Genomic DNA, 18312 nt, shown 5'->3' with positions numbered 1-18312 from the left:
AGTTAGCCAAAAGTGCAAAAAAAACTTGATAAAAAATGAAGGACTTCAAAATTATGGCAGCAACAAATGCAGACAACAATTGCAGCCAAAGTAAAAAAACTAAAAGCAGTAAAAAAGAATACGTCAAATGGCTCAATTATTTTCTATTGATAGAACAAAAAAAGGGGACAAAAAACAAGAAATTGTAAATATTTTTTTAAACAGTGTTGTCAAAGTGAAAATGTTAGAGATGAAAAAAGACAAAATACACTCAAACATTACTCATTAGAGAACGTAAAAGACATGACCTTAGTTATAGTATAAGAAAGAACAAAGAAAACACAAACAGAAAAAGTAAAATTTAAAGATAATCAATACTGTATTTCAAAAACAAGTTGTCTTAGAACGGTTAAAACTTCAGTGATAAATTGAAAAATGAGATTAAGAAAAAAACTTTCAGACAATATGGCAAATGTAATTTGTCATAAATGAGAGGAAGTGAAAAAACAAATAGACAACAGGGGTAAATCCAAACAAAATATATTTTTCCAAACGTAAATTGTGTCAAATTTGTGAAAACGTTAAATATAAATATGAACTATCAATTTGATCATATTGTGATTTCTAAAGGAGCTACTTAGAGTTGTTTATAATCAGGTTAGTTTGGAGATTGATAAAAGGTTCAATAAAAGTAAAAATACAAATTTTTGTTAAGTTGCTAATACTAAGTAGAGTGAGTCGAATTCCTTAAAACCGTCTGCTTTTAATTTGAGTGAACAGTCTGCGTGAAATAATTTGAACAGATCGCGACAGAGTGTCATTCAGACCCTCATTTATGAGAGCCGACTACAAAACAGCCAAAACCCAAAAACACTTTTTTTCTTAAAAAAACAAATAGCGTCTAAGTCTTGAACGCCATTAGCTGCCTTTTGTAGTGCTGATACGTGTAGCAACTTGCAAAGGTAATTACATGAAAATTAGAGATAGAAAAGTTGAAACAGAAGTCAAATTGCCGCATGTGGTAAAACAATTTGATCTCAAAAACAAAAACTTGTTTTAGCATTTGACTTCGATGAATTCCCTTACATTATTGCTCCGTATAACTATTAATTATTGGTTAAATTCAATTACCTATTTTGACTTCTCGTTGACAAAAAATTTTAAAAATTTTGAACATAACCGACTAACGTCGGGCTAACTGCTCTCACACGACCGGTGAGCGGTTGGTTTTGCCAGTAGCTATCCACAATTTAGTGAGGCTATATTTAGCTTAATTTAAGAGGCGTCAGGGTGAGCGTAGCGGGGAGGGGGTGTGAAACAGTAAGGGGGGCAACAGTTCGAGGGGGATCTTTGGCTGAGCGAGGCCCTTACGGCTTGAACAATATGGAAGGGTGGGGAGTGGGGGGACTCATGTGGGAGGAGGGTTGGGCTGGTGGCATGGGATCAATTGCTAAGAACCGTCATCCACACCATAAGTATAAGTCTCCAAAACAGTTTCTGTGAATCGCATACTTGGAGACTAGTGAGCTGAAAAGCTCTATTAAAAGTTATTGCCCACTGTGCGCTACCTCTTTATCCCGTTTCTGAGTACAAAAACCATTAAATTTTCCAAGAGACTATGCGGTATCCCTATTCTAAGCGTTAAATAGTTTCACTGGCTCATAGCGATCCATAAACAAAGATAATAATTTTCGGAAAATTTGAAAAAGATTTCAATTTTATCAAAAAATTGCAAACTCTAATCATTAAAATATTGAAAACCATTCCAATGACCAAAGATACTATGCAGCAGCTCATTATTAAACCTTGTAGGAGGTCTTTTGGCCCCTAGTGTCCGAAAAAAAACTAGAAAAACTCAAAAATAAAAAAAAAACTTGACAAAACTTGAAAAAAATGCTTAAGTTTGCAATATCAAAATCTTGAAAAGCATTCCATTACACATAGAAACTATGCAGTAAACTACTGTAATATCCTAGAGGGGGTTTCTTGGCTTCTGAGGCTGCACAAACCTAAAAATGACAAAAACTTTGAAAAAAAAACTTGAAAAAAAAGCAAGTTAAAAAAAATTTAATTTTGTGATATTAAAAAGTTGAAAAGTATTCCATGGCCAACGAAAATTTCTGATATTCATGATATTAAATTTTTGAAAAACACTCTATTACATCTAGAATCCATGGGGCGGTTCCTAGACACCTAGGGCTGAAAAAACTCAGAAAGTAATAAAAAAAATTTTAAATGATGAACAAAAATTGTGAAAATTAGTACAATTTTGCGTATTTTTGTTTGGATTACAAAAACATATAGCTCTTAAAATGGTCATTAAGAAGTACTTATGTCATTCAGAAGACTTTTATTAGCTTAAACCAGCCTCAGTTTGAGACTGGTCTATTAAAAAACTCGAAAAAAGACGAAAAAACACAACAAATTGCAACAATTTGGGCACAAACTCTCCTAAAAGTGACCTTTTAACCTCAAACTACGGCCTTACCAGTGGCTTCACCACACTAAGCACTTTAGAGGCTACTAAACGCCCGCTGGGCGCATCCTGTTTATACCGTTTCTGAGGACGAAAAGTCAAATGGGTCAGACGAAAAATCGGTCAAGCGAAAAATTGCAATAAAAAAGACAAGCAGGACTAATATAATTGCTATAATCATCGCTTGAGCGCAATTAAACAGATCTTTTGAAAAGAGAGCACACTAATACATCTAAACACCAATACAAAAGGACAGCATACTAGAAAGCTGGGCGGAGGAGACCAATTTCCGTTGTGCTAAGTATAATTCCTCGATACAACCAGAATTCGAAAACCAGATCCTTCCTTTCGCGTTCCTATTTGACTATCGGCTACCAACATATGTCACACTAGTAATTAAGAACGTGAAAAGCGCATTTTTAATCGAGACTGGATTAGAAACACCAACGGTAAATAATACAGGAAAAAAGAACAAATACGCTTTACTTAGCATCAAAATCATTATCATTTTTACTTCATAATGGTATTGTAATGATAGGAATTATACTTCATAACTTTTGGTCGAACTGTTATCTAATTCTAAAAGGTTTTGCAGCAAAAGTCAAATACATGAATTTTTTTGTGAAAAATGTCAAGAAAAACCTCAGACGAAGTATATTATTGCTCAAAAAGTTGGAGAGCATGTAAATACAGCAATTGAAGTTTATATTTTCTTTTAAAAAGTAATTGTTAGCATTTGACAACAACTCAAAAGATTGTTCGCTACCCACCATTATTAAATTTAAATAAGCATCTGTGAAAATAGAGTGTTCCTCCTTTTACAATTCAATTTCTTTGAATTGGGAAGAAAGGAGAAACCTTTTATAATAGCCGTTGAGAGGCTGAAAGCGGCTATTAAAAAACGCAGAACAAAAAGTTTCATAGGAGCAATATAAAACTAATATAACTGCCACAATTATAACTTTTCAGCAGTTCCATAAAAATTTCTGAAAATTATTTGAGTAAGTCTCAGGTGTTTTTTGAGACAGTATCCTTCTCAGAGTTTTTTATAAATGAGAATGGAGCCCTATTGTAAAAAAATTCTGTGGATTGATGTGACTGACGCAAAATTTTCTTGTCATAGCAAAAATTGCAGCTATTCGTTATTTCTGTTCGTATTCAAAGAGACAGCAAATTTTGTGTTTCCCCAAGTTTTGCACTTCACAATTACATTTGCAAAAAAAAACTTATTGCATTTTCAACATATGTTGATTAGTGCAATTGCGAAGGGTGTTTATCAAATGACAACGAATCAACCCAGATCATTGGGGAGGGGCTCAATTTCAAAAGGATGCTTTTGGAACTTATCTATGAGTAATAATAAGATTTGAAGTTAAAAATAGTAATTGATTTGGGAATACAATTTTCATGTGCAATTTATAAGCAAACTGGCGCTAATTCCGTTCAACCGCTCCCATTTCTTATTGACATCAATTTACATCTCACATAAATCAGAAAGTCACTCTAAAAGTCAAATGGTAAGACAAATGATCGACGAGCTAAAAATAACATAAAAAAGAGGAATACAAAAATTGCTGAAAATTGTGTTTGAAGGCTTAACTAAATTCTTTCCTACCACCTTCCAATAAAGCCAATTTTTACTTACCGGTGATTCCAGATATTCTTGGATCCGTTTTTGATGGCTGTCTCCCGGCAGTGTTTCCCAACATGGAGCTTCCCTGGCCTCCCACCTCTTCATGTAGCTCACCATCTTCTTCGAAGTCTTCGTCACTTTCTGGCTCTTGATATGGATCTTCGGCTTGATCTGAATATATGACACTTCCTTGACTTAGACTTTCAGAAACCATACGTCCCTCACCACCGGACCCAGAACCTCGGATTCTGGAACCACCGCCACGCACCATTTTGGAACCTACGCCAATTACAAACCCCATAAACTCTTTTAGGTATCTCTTGCAAAACTTGTATAATTTTTGATATTTTCATAAGTACCATGTCAAGACCTTGGCAAGATTTACCAAGATTTAGTGTGCTTCTTATCAAGGTTTATCGAGTTTCAGTTCTTTGAGTATAAGACGAAGATACGGCTTTGAGATAAACCGATTATACCTTTCATTAAGGTTATTAAATGATTCATCACTAACGAACTCGTAGATTTCATTGGAATCTTAATATCAATGTACGGAATTGTAAAAAAAATTTAACGATACATCTGACCTTTAAAACATACCCGGCAGATTGCCGGAAAATAGCCGCCGTTGATTCCAATAAGCATGATTGGGATTGAAATAACAGAAGATATTGAAAAAAAAAGAATTTTGTACAAAAACATTTTTTTAAGTCCGATTTATTTTGATGGCATTTCGTAGTTGAACATACTTCTGTTTCTTGGAGAGAGGCTACAGGGGCTACTATCAATAACAATAAGCATTAGAGATGGTAAATAAGACTTATAGGAACGACGTTCAAATAGCGGGCATCTAAAATTGGGCTTTATGGGTTTATCCCGTTTCTATTTCTGACTTCAATTTTTATACTGACTCTGTTCATTTTGAATTGCTTTGCTGAGCAGCTGATGTTCAAATTCACTTTTAGCAGAATGAGAGAAGAGAGAAACTAGCCTAGAGAAGTCAAAAAGATTTCACGCAAAATGTTGAAAAGGCGGCAAAATGAGGTAAAGCGAAACATTTTTTTATTCGACGAAGTAAAAAAAAAAAAAAATAGGAGCGCTATAATAGCCGGCTGAGAAGATGAGGGCGGCTATTAATCAATCAACAAAAGTCCACCAGGTGTTCTGGGCTCAGGAAATGTCATCCCAAGTTTGTAAAAAGTTGTTCATAATAGATGAGTGATCAAATTGAAGTCCCAAAAATCAGTTCTATATAACACGAGATAAAAAGAAGAGATGCTTGAATTACCTCCACCCATGCCAGATGCACCCCGTGAACCCGACATTGCCGACCCACGTTGAGTTCCAGATAATCCGTAGCCTCGCGAAGACAACATTCCTGAGCCTCCGCGGGATCCCGATAAACCCGATCTTCCACCGCCGCGAGAGCCAAAGGAGGACCCACGATTCACGCCACGGCTATGACTCGATCCACGAAATCCTCGAACCCCACTTCGAGTAGACTGTGTGAAAGTGTTCATACCGGATCCATTTAGCCCTGCCGGGTCTTCGAAGATCTCACCTTCTGCGTCGCCTTCCAGTCCATCATCATCCAGATAACTATCATTTCCATTTTGGTTTGCACTTTGTCCATTGCCACCACCTCTTGACATTCCCAATGCACCTCTACAAAAATGTTTATCGAAAATTTGACTCAACTTTTAGGGCGTTTATTAAACATGGGCAATCCAAATTAAAGTTTTCTCATTGTTTTTTCTTTAGATCTAAGATATCAGTTTTAGACGGCATTTATTGAACACAAACGACTTAAGTCGGGCAAAAAGTTCTCAAATGACTGGCGAGCGTTAGCTTCGTAAGTAGCTAACTGGGGCTCTTAAAGAAGCTAATTAAAACATAGCTGAGAGTGGGGAAAAGGAATAAGGAGATTGGAGTGAAGGGGTCGGATCCCCCCAAAAAATTTGATCACCCAATGATTTTACGTGTTCTCTGCAGCTACATTGACTTTTTACGTAGAGACTAGTAGAGACTATCTGAGAGAACTGCTCAGCAACTTACTACCCTCTGGGATTTACCTTTTCAACTTATTTTTCAGGACGATGAGTCAAATGGTCAGGTGAAAAAAACTATCTGACGAAAAGTTGTTTGCTATTAGAAAACATTGCATCACAGTCAGAGATGAAGCCATCAGGACCAATATGCAGGACCAATATGCAGGACCATTATGGAGGACAGTTTGTTGCAGGACCAATACAACTGCAGCAAAATTTGTTTGATAGCAGAAACAATTTGTGGAACATTCATTTTTTTGCCAAAACTGTCAAACGGAAACAACTCTGAATGCTGTCTGAAATTTTGTAATGGAATGCGATCTGACAAGAATTGACAAGGGATTTGGTTCAAGTAAGGAGTCCAGAAATGTAGCAAAAAAACATTTCTTTGAGACAAACCGAATGTTTTTAGCTGTAAATGTGATTAAAATAGTGATATAGGCAACGATCTTGTCACAAAGATTCCACATCAATCACCAATTTCTCCGTAACATATATTCGATGAAGAGCAACTTTACCCTTCTCAAATGCTCTTAATTTATTAGGCTACAATATCTTTTTCGAATGAATCCATATAACATAGATGTCTGGTTGAACAATTGAAGCAACAGTTCCTTTGGAACCGAGATTTGACTTCAAAAAAGTTTGGCTTTGAAATGGCTTGAAAAAAAACGTTCAAAAAGTGTAGAATTCAAGCCATGAAAGTTGAAAAAAACTGATGTCACCCAGTTACAGAGATTTTGGCAAAATTACTAAACAGCTTAAGTTCGTAACACCTGCACAAACTTGTCGTAAATTTTTTGAATCGAATCCCCATTTACTGAGTTATGTTCCCTGAGTAATCAATCTATAATCGTACTAGATATCGTACAGGTTATAGTTATTTCCTGTTGTCTCGCTCTTGAATAATTGCTAGTTAATTATATACTTTCCCAGCTTATTCAATAACATGTCAATTTTAAGCATAGTAAAAAATTGGGTTTAATTGATTTTAGTTAGAAGAAAACGACGACTACCCAGTACCATTTTTCTTTGGTGTTTTCGGTATGTTTCCGCTTTCAATTGGAAAAAGTTGTCTGAGGGTCCGGTTTTACTTGTAAGAAAATTTCGATGACTCTGTTTTTATACCCGATAGAAAACCAAAAATAAATGTTTTAATATTTTTGATCTTTTGATCTCTTAATCTATCATCTCAATTCGATTCTTGCTATGTTTTAAAATAAAACTTATACAATCTTTTCAAACTCGTTCAGCTAAATTTGTCAACAAGTTGCGGAAGAAATTTTAATGACCTTGCAAGAAAGTTAAAAACATAACCGACAAAACGTCGGAAGATTTGCTCTCCAACGACTAGTGGGAGCTCTGATCAATTACAACCTGCTTCAATCGGGGGGAGCCTAAATGGGGCTAAGAAGTTCAATAGTGGACTTCAATTAACCACATTAGAGGTTAACATGTACCACTACAAAGATTTAAAGTGAAAAATGGCACCAGTGTCGGTGCACTTTTCACTTGACTTTTAGTATTTAATTGCTACCAATTGAGTTCAGCTGCTTAAAATTGAGATAAAGAGAGAATTTAAGATCACGCGAAACGCAAAAGGTCAAGGGCGTAAAAGTCACTCGGAAAGTCAAAACCGTCAAGCAAAAATTTTGCGTAAAAATACACACGTTTACAATAATTGCTATGAGCTTCTTTCAAGAGCAATTAAAAATCTATAAGAAGTGTAATTGAGGTTGCTGTGAGTTGAACAATATCACAAACTTTTGTAAAGAAGCAATTTTTGTGCCATTTCGAACGAATTATTACGTTTCAAACCGAACATACCAAAAATACCTTACACTTGAAACCGATGATGCCGACGATATCAAACATTCTGAACAATTCCTGCTTTTGAAAACAGGGCAGTTAGATTAACAGGAAACCAAGTATGTCTTCTGCATAACCAGTTGGTAAACCATTTAATCCCTACATGACCCTCTATTATTCCCGGGAAGTTAGCTTTTTTCGATTTTTAATTTTTGAATTTCCGTTAACCTAGAAGGAAGATGCAGAAAATAAGCAAATAATAAATTACCGTGTCGTGTTTGACAGTCTCCCTGCTCTTGGTCTTCCAGGATGTGCCGAACCCCGAGTCATTGCAGAACCTGGAATAACACGTTGCCAGTTGAAATAAAACAGTTAAAAATAACACATCTTTTGTAACCTACTCGATTAATTTACAAGAGTCTATAGAGAGTTATAGAGATGGAGAATACCCATTGTTATCAAGTATTCTCCAGTCTATAACGGAAAAACGTAGAGATTAGAAATGATCAAATTGAACTTTTTTCAGTGTTAGTATTACTGCATTCAAAGTTGTTTAGAGATACCAATGAGGACTGTTATTTTGACATAGTTTTCGATGTTGTTGTGTAATTTTTCCTGGAGTCCGATTTTTGGCAAACTGATGCGTATAAAGTTGCACGCTACTGAAAGATAACTGTCGACTCATAACTTGAGTACCTCGGAATCCAGATGCACCTCGAGATCCACCTCTACTTGCAGCTCCTCTGGAGCCTCTCTGGGCAGAACCAGGACCTCCTCGGAACCTAGGTGTCGTTCCAGCTCTTGAGCCACCACCCGTTGAATAAGCACCGTGCTGTATTTCTCCAGATTGTCCTGGTTGAGAATTGGAATGAGCATCATCACTGCCATGATCCATGATCGTTGGATCGCGACCTGAAAATACGTTGTCCTAGTTTTGAGCCCGGCTTCAAAAAGTCTTAATAGTTCTAGATGTTGGTCAATACTATGACTTTAATAACATAGCCGTGGAAATTAACAAATTCAAGCCTAATTCTTTTCCTAAGTCGAGTCAAACAAAGTCTTTACAAAATTGAGTCAAAATTGAGTCTTTACAAAAAAGGTTCTTTCTGACTCGGGTTCATTCACTCGGAATCTCACCCTCTGCGACAATAACACACTTTACCACATGGAAGTTGGAAGTAATTGTTCTGACCCCTCTTGAGGGGGAAGGAATTATATACTCAACTGGGTTTTTTTTGTTCAGGCAATTTTGACCAATCGATATATTCATCGTTGAGAGTTGTTAGTGGTATCATTAAAAAGCCCGTCCAGCGTAGAATATTGAATAAAAAAATTTTTTCTGAATTTCGTTTCCTGGAGGGAGTTATCGTGGTTTAAAATTTTGTGAATTTTGGACCGATTTGCGATATTTTTGTTCACATTTTCCGGATTTTTTGCCAAAAATTTCGTCAAATTTGCAAAAATATGTGAAAATTGATAACAATAAAACTACTGATTTTATTTTTAGAGACAAAAAACTTGTGGACTATTTTGATTTAATTTTTAGGCATAAATTTTGGTGAAATATTTCAAAAAATCAGCCTTTTTCATCAAAAATTGCCCGAAATAAGCTTCTTTAGTCCACTTTGATTAAATTTGCCGAAAGTAAACAACAAAGAACAACCAACACAATCTTTTCAAACTAAAAGGGCAAGTAGTTGAACTTTCACTTTCATTGAGTTTAGTCGGGAATGAAAATTTTGCCATTTTTTGCTAATTTTACTCTCTGATTCTCAAAAACACAGCATTTGTTTATAATCTTTTAACTAACAAATCATCTAGATCTAAACCATTCAAAACAATTGAGTGTTCTTAATGAACAAACAGCAATAGCAAGGCTGGTTTTGGTTCAATCTTGGACTGTTACAGTCCAAAAACAAATTCAGAATGTAATCAGTCGGTCTTTTTTAAAAAAAAAGTTCGATCTATTTTATGTTAATTAAAGAACAGCACAATTCAAATCACAGCTCAATGTTGTTAGTTTCAATTGGTTTCCTAAGCAATTCAAAATTTTTTGTATCTAGCCTGTTTACTCGAAAGATTATGGTCGTTTTGACTATTAAAAATGTTTGATTTTCAAATAAACAATGGCTTATTGAACCTTGCCACTATTTTTCTTTTAGTTTGGTCAACTTATAGCTTAGTGTCAGGAAAAAAAGAATGATTCTTTCTCATCTTCTTTCTACTGAATAAAAACCCAATCTTTTTTGTGTTTCTAACTGTAAAGTTATGGTTTTCTGGCGTTGATATTACCGATTTCACTTTTTTTTTAATTTTTAGGGATTGGCCCATTTCTCAATTTTTTTCTCACATTATCACACCATATAAAGTTCCCAAACTAAATACTGACGTTCAAAATAAGATACACTTGAACATATAAAAGTCTTTAAGGGCACAGGTTATAGTTTAAACGGCTTCGACACCCCTTTCTCGAAGAACTTTATTGAATTTTTCACATTTGTCTGAACTGTAGTGTTTACTTTGTCTTGTTAGTGCTGGGAGTTTTCCTGGATAATGACTGGCATCACTAATTTTCTACGGAGGAATAAATTAGCCAATATTCTGATATGAGTAGATAGCTCATGGCTTTCATGACTTTGAAAACATTTGGTTTAAAACAAAAGACCGTCGAACAACTCATTTTTGTTAATTTTTGTCAATTTGTTACCTAATCTCGTTAATTAAAGATCAAATAGGCTATTATTGTACTCAAGGGAAGATGCACGTGTGCAAAATCTATTGTTTTTTAAAAAATTCGTTATGAATTTACTGGCTTCGACACGGGTTTTTCGCAAAAACAAAAGTAATTTTTTTGGCGATACTTGACGTTCTTTTTCCAGATGTCGGCCATATTGTGATTAATTACAAGTCTTAAATTTATTTTGACGAAGGGCTTCCTTAGGACGAACAAATGAACCTATCTAATTATTGCTTTCTACAGCTAATGGCCTTCTTGACTTAAAAAACAATTGTTTCTGAAAAATACAAATGTTTTCCTTAATTTTGCGGTTTTTCTCTTTTTTGTCTACTTGTTTCCTATTCTCAAAAATGAGCGTTGGCATGCCCAATTAACGCCGTTCGAGGAAGGCTCATGTGAACACTCTTTGTGGGGCAAAATCTGGATTTACGGTTTCAACAGCGTTTTCTTGCAGGTTTTAAATGAATTTTTTGTTCGTTGTCTCTATATGTTCTTTTTGTAACGGAACAAAGAACTGAATAATAACAGGTTTTAATAAAGTCCTATAGAAGCTTGTATGATCATAAACATAATGTTTTTTTCAATCGCAATCTAATGGTTTTCATTCTTTGAAATTAACTGTTTATTAAAACACAAGCCGATTTTTCATTGCTGTATTTTTAATCTTTTTTGTCTAATTATTACCAAGACTCACTATGGAGTGATCCATTATCTTTTCTAGTGAAATACAAGTTTTTGTTTAGTTTCACTTTTTTCTGGCGCTATTTTGATTTGTTAATAAGATTTTTTAAGAAATAAAGTTTTGGATATAATTAATATTTGTTGCTTGATTTTGTTGTTCGTCTTGAATTGCTTTCTTAATAGTGGCTGATCTCATCAACCTAATGCTGCATTTTGTACTTCACTGAGTTAATTGCGTTGCAGGCGATCTCTTTGTTCATACACACTTCTTTTTGAAAAATACTGTTCCTCATTTGGTAGACATTTATGCCAAAAAATTTGGATGAGCGGGGTCGGAACTTTATGTGCGAACGCACATTATTGAGCCTCCTTATGAAGTTGAAGTGACTATTTTCCCCCCGAAATCTAATTTCAGGCGTCCTAAACATCGATGCAACTAACTTGGCTGCTGATTACAATGCCACAGAATGTTATTATTATTTACATTTGTGCTTATCTGTAGTTTATTTATTCAGCAATTTCTCCAAACACTTTAAGTTCCGGAACTCTTGATCTTGCTTTTTTTATCATAATAAAAACTTGATATTTAGTTTTTAATTTTCGAAATAAATATCCTTTACTCTTTGGTTAAATTGATTTTATTCTGTTAACAAAAATCTCTTAATGCTAAGATGACTGAGAAAAACCGCAACACAAGTGCCGTTTTCTTTGTACAGTCAGTGTAGTCTTCTTTTACTTCTAATTGAATGCTTTTGCAGCTTACAATTTGGTCACATTATTCAGAGAAATAATGTCATCATATTTCGTAACTATTATCCGCTGTGAAGGTCACTTTTTTCTAATTCGGAAAGCAGCCACGACAAACATATCATAAGATTTTCGCGATGGAAATTGTGCTACAATCTCATTCAACTTACTTGCTAGAAAGCCACTTTTTGGTGGGCCAGGTGACTTGCCCTGTTGAGACCGAGAATAGACTCCCATCTGGTAGTCCGTTGTATATTTCTGAGTACCACTAGTGGATACTGGATCAGGGGGATAAGCAGCTGAGTTCACTCCAGGATTGCTACCACCTAAACAATTGCTTTCCTTAAAAAGAATTTTTTGATCTGATCAGGATAACATAGAGCCCAATTTTTATGGAAATACGAGGAACGTATTTTTTGTAATCAATTCATTTCCCCGGGCGCCACTACCTAGTAGTCATACAAAGATCATATATGATGTCACACAAATCACAACGTATTTCCTAGTACGATCCTTGTAAGATTACCAAGAAATCAAACAGGAAGCTAGAATGATTACCAAGAATCATACATCCTTTTTCATAAATCTTTTTACCATTTATGTTTTTTAATTTGTATTCGGTAAGACATCACTTATGTGATTATATGGCATCGATTTACAATCCCCCAAAGACCTTAAAGTAGGCCACATATATACAATTTATGTAAAGCCATTCGGCACACAAGTCTTATAAACATTACGAAAGAGTTTAAGTTAAAAGGTCCTCGTTGAGAAAAAGTTTTTTTGTTGAAACCTGAGTTTCTGTTCTCGCTGCATCAAAGGACTTCTTCTGCCTCAGGTGAACTCAGCCACTCCAAGCACCATGGAGGGCTTCTGCTGGTTGGACTTGAAGTGTTGAAAAGATATTGGTTTGGTTATTTAGCTAGCCTCGTGGAAGATGGTTTAAGCGTCAATTTCAAAAGGTAAGTAACTGTTTTATGATTAAAACAAAAAGAATACATTTTAGGGTAATGAAAGTTAAAAAAATGCTGTACGTTGGCGGGGCTCGAATCGCATTGTGTGGTTGTTTGAATATTGTCCGGGAGCAGCGCACTACACTACATGGTCTTCTTTTTTGAAGTTGTTTTGTTTTACAGCTACAATATTTTGATTTTTGAATATTGAAAAAATTTAGAAAGGAATTTGGTTTTGATGAAATTCGAACTGACGCTCGCATTTTTGACGGCGTGTTAAATGACCGCACTAAGTTCAAGGTAGGATGCAGCATATCTTTCGTTTTCTGTTTTCGGATTGCATTACAAATTAATTTCCGACCAATTTATAGCCATTTCAACTTCAATAGAAACTGATAATTATACAGTTTTCAGGCTTCAAAATTTTTTGTATGATCGATGTATGTTTTCTTGGAATTAACATATGATCCTTGAATGACTACCAAGAATTCATACAATTCAAATATGTCTTCGAACAACTACTAAGAATTTTCTATTATGAGCAACCCCGGTTTAAGCTTCGAGCTGCATGTAAAGTTCAATGTTGGATGATAATTGCTGAATTCTAATAAATGAGCTTTGAAAAGTTTTGCAATAGGACAGAAGTAAACTTCTTTCCAGTTTTTTCAACATTGATTTTCAAACATAAACCCAGTAACGTCGGATAAGTTAATCGAACAACCTAAGCGAGCAATTTGTTTTATATATTTTTTTAAATGAACAGCTCAAGCGTGGAAAACTCACCGAAGAAGCCACAAAAGTGCAAACACCATCCAATAATATTTTTTCACACGTTCACAATAATTAATTAGTTCAATTTTCAACAGAGAACAATTAAAACAATCAGCCGTGATCCTTGCCTTCAGCATTGAGTTGATACAAAGTATCCAAGATCAATTTTTAGGTTCTATCCAGGTGAAACTCATATATCTATAAATTTATTGCTACCCGAGCATTGATGTTTTTGCACAAAATTTGCAATCTTTGTACAAAATTTTTTCAATCGGCCGAGCATTTCCATTGTCTTGTTGTTCTTTCTCTGACTTATCTCATTTTTTCCGTATACGGTTCGAACCTTAGCTAATTTTACTCATTCTATGCGTTTAAATTTATCACTTTTTGATGCAACAAAGCCGAGCGGGTGCAGAGCCGAATCAGAAAAGTTAATTAATGGCTGCTTTGGGTAATTTAATAATTTGATAATTTTAAGGTAATTAAGCATCGGACAAAATGGAAATGGGTTAATTTTCCCGACACCAAATTTGCAGTGAGTGTTGTGACATTAATTTTGAAGCATTAACGCTCAAATATAGCTTTAATTTTTCATAAATTCAAAAGTTGCTATTAATGTGGCGCGATCCCTAAGCCGAGTTTTGCTAATAATTCACCCGTACTTAACGCCAAGTCATTATCAGTACTGGGCAAGTCTAATTCCAAGTCTAAGTATCAGTACTGATTCAGAGCTATGATCATAACACATTTAAGACTGGTCAGACTTGGCCAAGACTTGGCAAGTCTTAATCCAAGTCTTGGCCAAGACTTGGCAAGTCTTAATCCAAGTCTTGGCCAAGACTTGCCAAGTCTGAATCCAAGTCTTGGCCAAGACTTGCCAAGTCTTAATACAAGTCTTGGCCAAGACTTGCCAAGTCTTAATCCAGTCTCAAATGGCCGAAAAAAAGGTCAAAAATAGCCGAAAAAAACGTCAAAAATAGCCGAAAAAACGTCAAAAATGGCCGAAAAAAGGTCAAAAATAGCCGAAAAAAACGTCAAAACTGATCGAAAAAACGTCAAAAATGGCCGAAAAAAAGGTCAAAAATAGCCGAAAAAAACGTCAAAAATAGCCGAAAAAACGTCAAAAATGGCAGAAAAAAAGATCAAAAATAGCCGAAAAAAAGGTCAAAACTGATCGAAAAAACGTCAAAAACGGCCGAAAAAAAAGGTCAAAAATAGCCGAAAAAAAACGTCAAAAATAGCCGAAAAAACGTCAAAAATGGCCGAAAAAAAGGTCAAAAATAGCCGAAAAAAAACGTCAAAATAAGCCGAAAAAACGTCAAAATGGTCGAAAAAACGTCAAAAATAGCCGGCAAAGCTTGCAAAAAAATCAACAGGACCTCAAAAAAGCTACAAAAACTGTTCTCCTATACTCAGTTAAAAAAGAGTACTACAACACTGAATTGGCCGCAAGCGACCAAAAAGTATAAAAACACCGACAAAATTTAAAGACATAATTTTTTTAAATTAAAGACATAAAAAAAGTAGAGGCATCGTATTCAAAATAAAAAGGCATCAGAACTGATTTTTTCTTCGTTTTTGACCCGGAGAAACATTTATCATTTTTGTAAGTAAAGTATTAAGACAAGTAAAGTATTATTAGACGGTTTTTGGGTCAAAACGAAAAAAACAGCTAAAGAAGAACACGAAAAAGAAAAATAGAGTCTTCGTATTCAAAATATAAAGGCATCAGAACTAATTTTTTTTTCGTATCTGACCCCCAACACAAAAATGCTTGTCTTTTAAGACGAAATTGGTTATGATTTAAACTGTTTGGGGTCGGAACGAAAAAAAATCCAAAGAAAACGAGAACACACTACAGAAACATACGAACATCGTATTTAAAAATAAAGTCAAAAGCGGTGATTTTTTTTCGTTTTTGACCCCAAACACAAAAAAGCTAGTCTTTTAAGACCAAATTGATTATGGTTTAAGGTTTTTGGGGTCAGAACGAAAAGAAGTCCGAAGAAAACGAGAACATACTAAAGAAACATATGAACATCGCGTTTAAAAATAAAGTCATCAGAGTTGTTTTTTTTCGTTTTTGACCCCAAACACAAAAATGCTTGTCTTTTGAGACCTAATTGATTATAGTTTAAGGTTTTTGGGGTCAGAACGAAAAAAAAACCGAAGAAAACGAGAACACACTAAAGAAACATACGAACATCGTATTTAAAAATAAAGTCAAAAGCGGTGATTTTTTTTTCGTTTTTGACCCCAAACACAAAAAAGCTAGTCTTTTAAGATCAAATTGATTATGGTTTAAGGTTTTTGGGGTCAGAACGAAAAGAAAACCGAAGCAAACGGGAACACACTAAAGAAAAATATGAACATCGCTTTTAAAAATAAAGTCATCAGAGTTGTTTTTTTTTTCGTTTTTGACCCCAAACACAAAAAGGCTTGTCTTTTAAGACCAAATTGATTATGATTTAAGACTTTGAGTTCAGAACATAAAAACATCAAAGAAAACAAGAACTCAATATAGAAACATATGAACATCGTATTTAAAAATAAAGACAATAGAGGTGATTTTCTTTCGTTTTTGAACCCAAAAATGAAAATCCTAGTTTTTCAAGACCAAATTGACTATGATTTATTGTTTTTCGGGGTCAGAACGAAGAAACACAGAAGAAAACGAGAACACAGTAAAGAAACATATGAACATCGCGTTTAAAAATAAAGTCATCAGAGTTAATTTTTTTTCGTTTCTGACCCCAAACACAAAAATGCTTGTCTTTTAAGACCTAACTGATTTTGGTTTAAGGTTTTTGGGGTCAGAACGAAAAAAAAACCGAAGAAAACGAGAACACACTAAAGAAACAATCGAACATCGTATTTAAAAAAGTCAAAAGCGGTGATTTTTTTCGTTTTTGACCCCAAACACAAAAAAGCTAGTCTTTTAAGACCAAATTGATTATGATTTAAGATTTTGGGTTCAGAACATAAAAACATCAAAGAAAACAAGAACACACTAAAGAAACATATGAACATCTTATTTAAAAATAAAGACAATAGAGTTGATTTTATTTCGTTTTTGAACCCAAAAATGAAAATCCCAGTTTTTCAAGACCAAATTGACTATGATTTATTGTTTTTGGGGTCAGAACGAAGAAAAACAGAAGAAAACGAGAACAGAGTAAAGAAACATATGAACATCGCGTTTAAAAATAAAGTCATCAGAATAAATTTTTTTTAGTTTTTGATCCCAAACACAAAAATGCTTGTCTTTTAAGACCTAATTGATTATGGTTTAAGGTTTTTGGGGTCAGAACAAAAAAAAACCGAAGAAAACGAGAACACACTAAAGAAACATACAAACATTGTATTTAAAAATAAAGTCAAAAGCGGTGATTTTTTTTTTCGTATTTGACCCCAAACACAAAAAAGCTAGTCTTTTAAGACCAAATTGATTATGATTTAAGATTTTGGGTTCAGAACATAAAAACATCAAAGAAAACAAGAACACACAAAAGAAACATATGAACATCTTATTTAAAAATAAATACAATAGAGTTGATTTTATTTCGTTTTTGAACCCAAAAATGAAAATCCCAGTTTTTCAAGACCAAATTGACTATGATTTATTGTTTTCGGGATCAGAACGAAGAAAAACAGCAGAAATCGAGAACAGAGTAAAGAAACATATGAACATCGCGTTTAAAAATAAAGTCATCAGAATAAATTTTTTTTTCGTTTTTGATCCCAAACACAAAAATGCTTGTCTTTTAAGACCTAATTGATTATGGTTTAAGGTTTTTGGGGTAAGAACAAAAAAAACCGAAGAAAACGAGAACACACTAAAGAAACATACAAACATTGTATTTAAAAATAAAGTCAAAAGCGGTGATTTTTTTTTCGTATTTGACCCCAAACACAAAAAAGCTAGTCTTTTAAGACCAAATTGATTATGATTTAAGATTTTGGGTTCAGAACATAAAAACATCAAAGAAAACAAGAACTCACTATAGAAACATATGAACATCGTATTTAAAAATAAAGACAATACAGTTGATTTTCTTTCGTTTTTGAACCCAAAAATGAAAATCCTAGTTTCTGAAGACCAAATTGACTATGATTTATTGTTTTTGGGGTCAGAACGAAGAAATACAGAAGAAAACGAGAACAGAGTAAAGAAACATATGAGCATCGCGTTTAAAAATAAAGTCATCAGAATTAATTTTTATTTCGTTTTTGATCCCAAACACAAAAATGCTTGTCTTTTAAGACCTAATTGATTATTGTTTAAGGTTTTTGGGGCCAGAACAAAAAAAACCGAAGAAAACGAGAACACACTAAAGAAACAATCGAACATCATATTTAAAAATAAAGTCAAAAGCGGTGAATTTTTTTCGTTTTTGACCGCAAACACAAAAAAGCTAGTCTTTTAAGACCAAATTGATTCTGATTTAAGATTTTGGGTTCAGAACATAAAAACATCAAAG

The 18312-nt window shown here is 34.2% G+C and overlaps 1 protein-coding gene across 1 annotated transcript in view; it reads right to left on the bottom strand.

Moving 5' to 3' along the window:
- The window catches only part of LOC142341365 (uncharacterized), an 82359-nt gene that overhangs the window by 11421 nt on the left and 52626 nt on the right, over positions 1 to 18312 (bottom strand). The window contains exons 13-17 of the mRNA XM_075392292.1: positions 12278 to 12449; positions 8639 to 8854; positions 8211 to 8280; positions 5374 to 5750; positions 4101 to 4367 (exon numbers count right to left, since the gene is read on the bottom strand). Of these exons, the coding sequence (XP_075248407.1) occupies positions 4101 to 4367; positions 5374 to 5750; positions 8211 to 8280; positions 8639 to 8854; positions 12278 to 12449 (1102 nt within the window). The remainder of the gene's footprint in view (positions 1 to 4100; positions 4368 to 5373; positions 5751 to 8210; positions 8281 to 8638; positions 8855 to 12277; positions 12450 to 18312) is intronic.

Source organism: Convolutriloba macropyga, chromosome 6 (genome assembly GCF_964194025.1).
Source record: "Convolutriloba macropyga chromosome 6, txConMacr16.3, whole genome shotgun sequence".
Lineage (NCBI taxonomy): Eukaryota > Metazoa > Xenacoelomorpha > Acoela > Convolutidae > Convolutriloba > Convolutriloba macropyga.
Note: the sequence above shows the minus strand (reverse complement) of the source record. Positions and strands in the feature narration are given on the sequence as shown.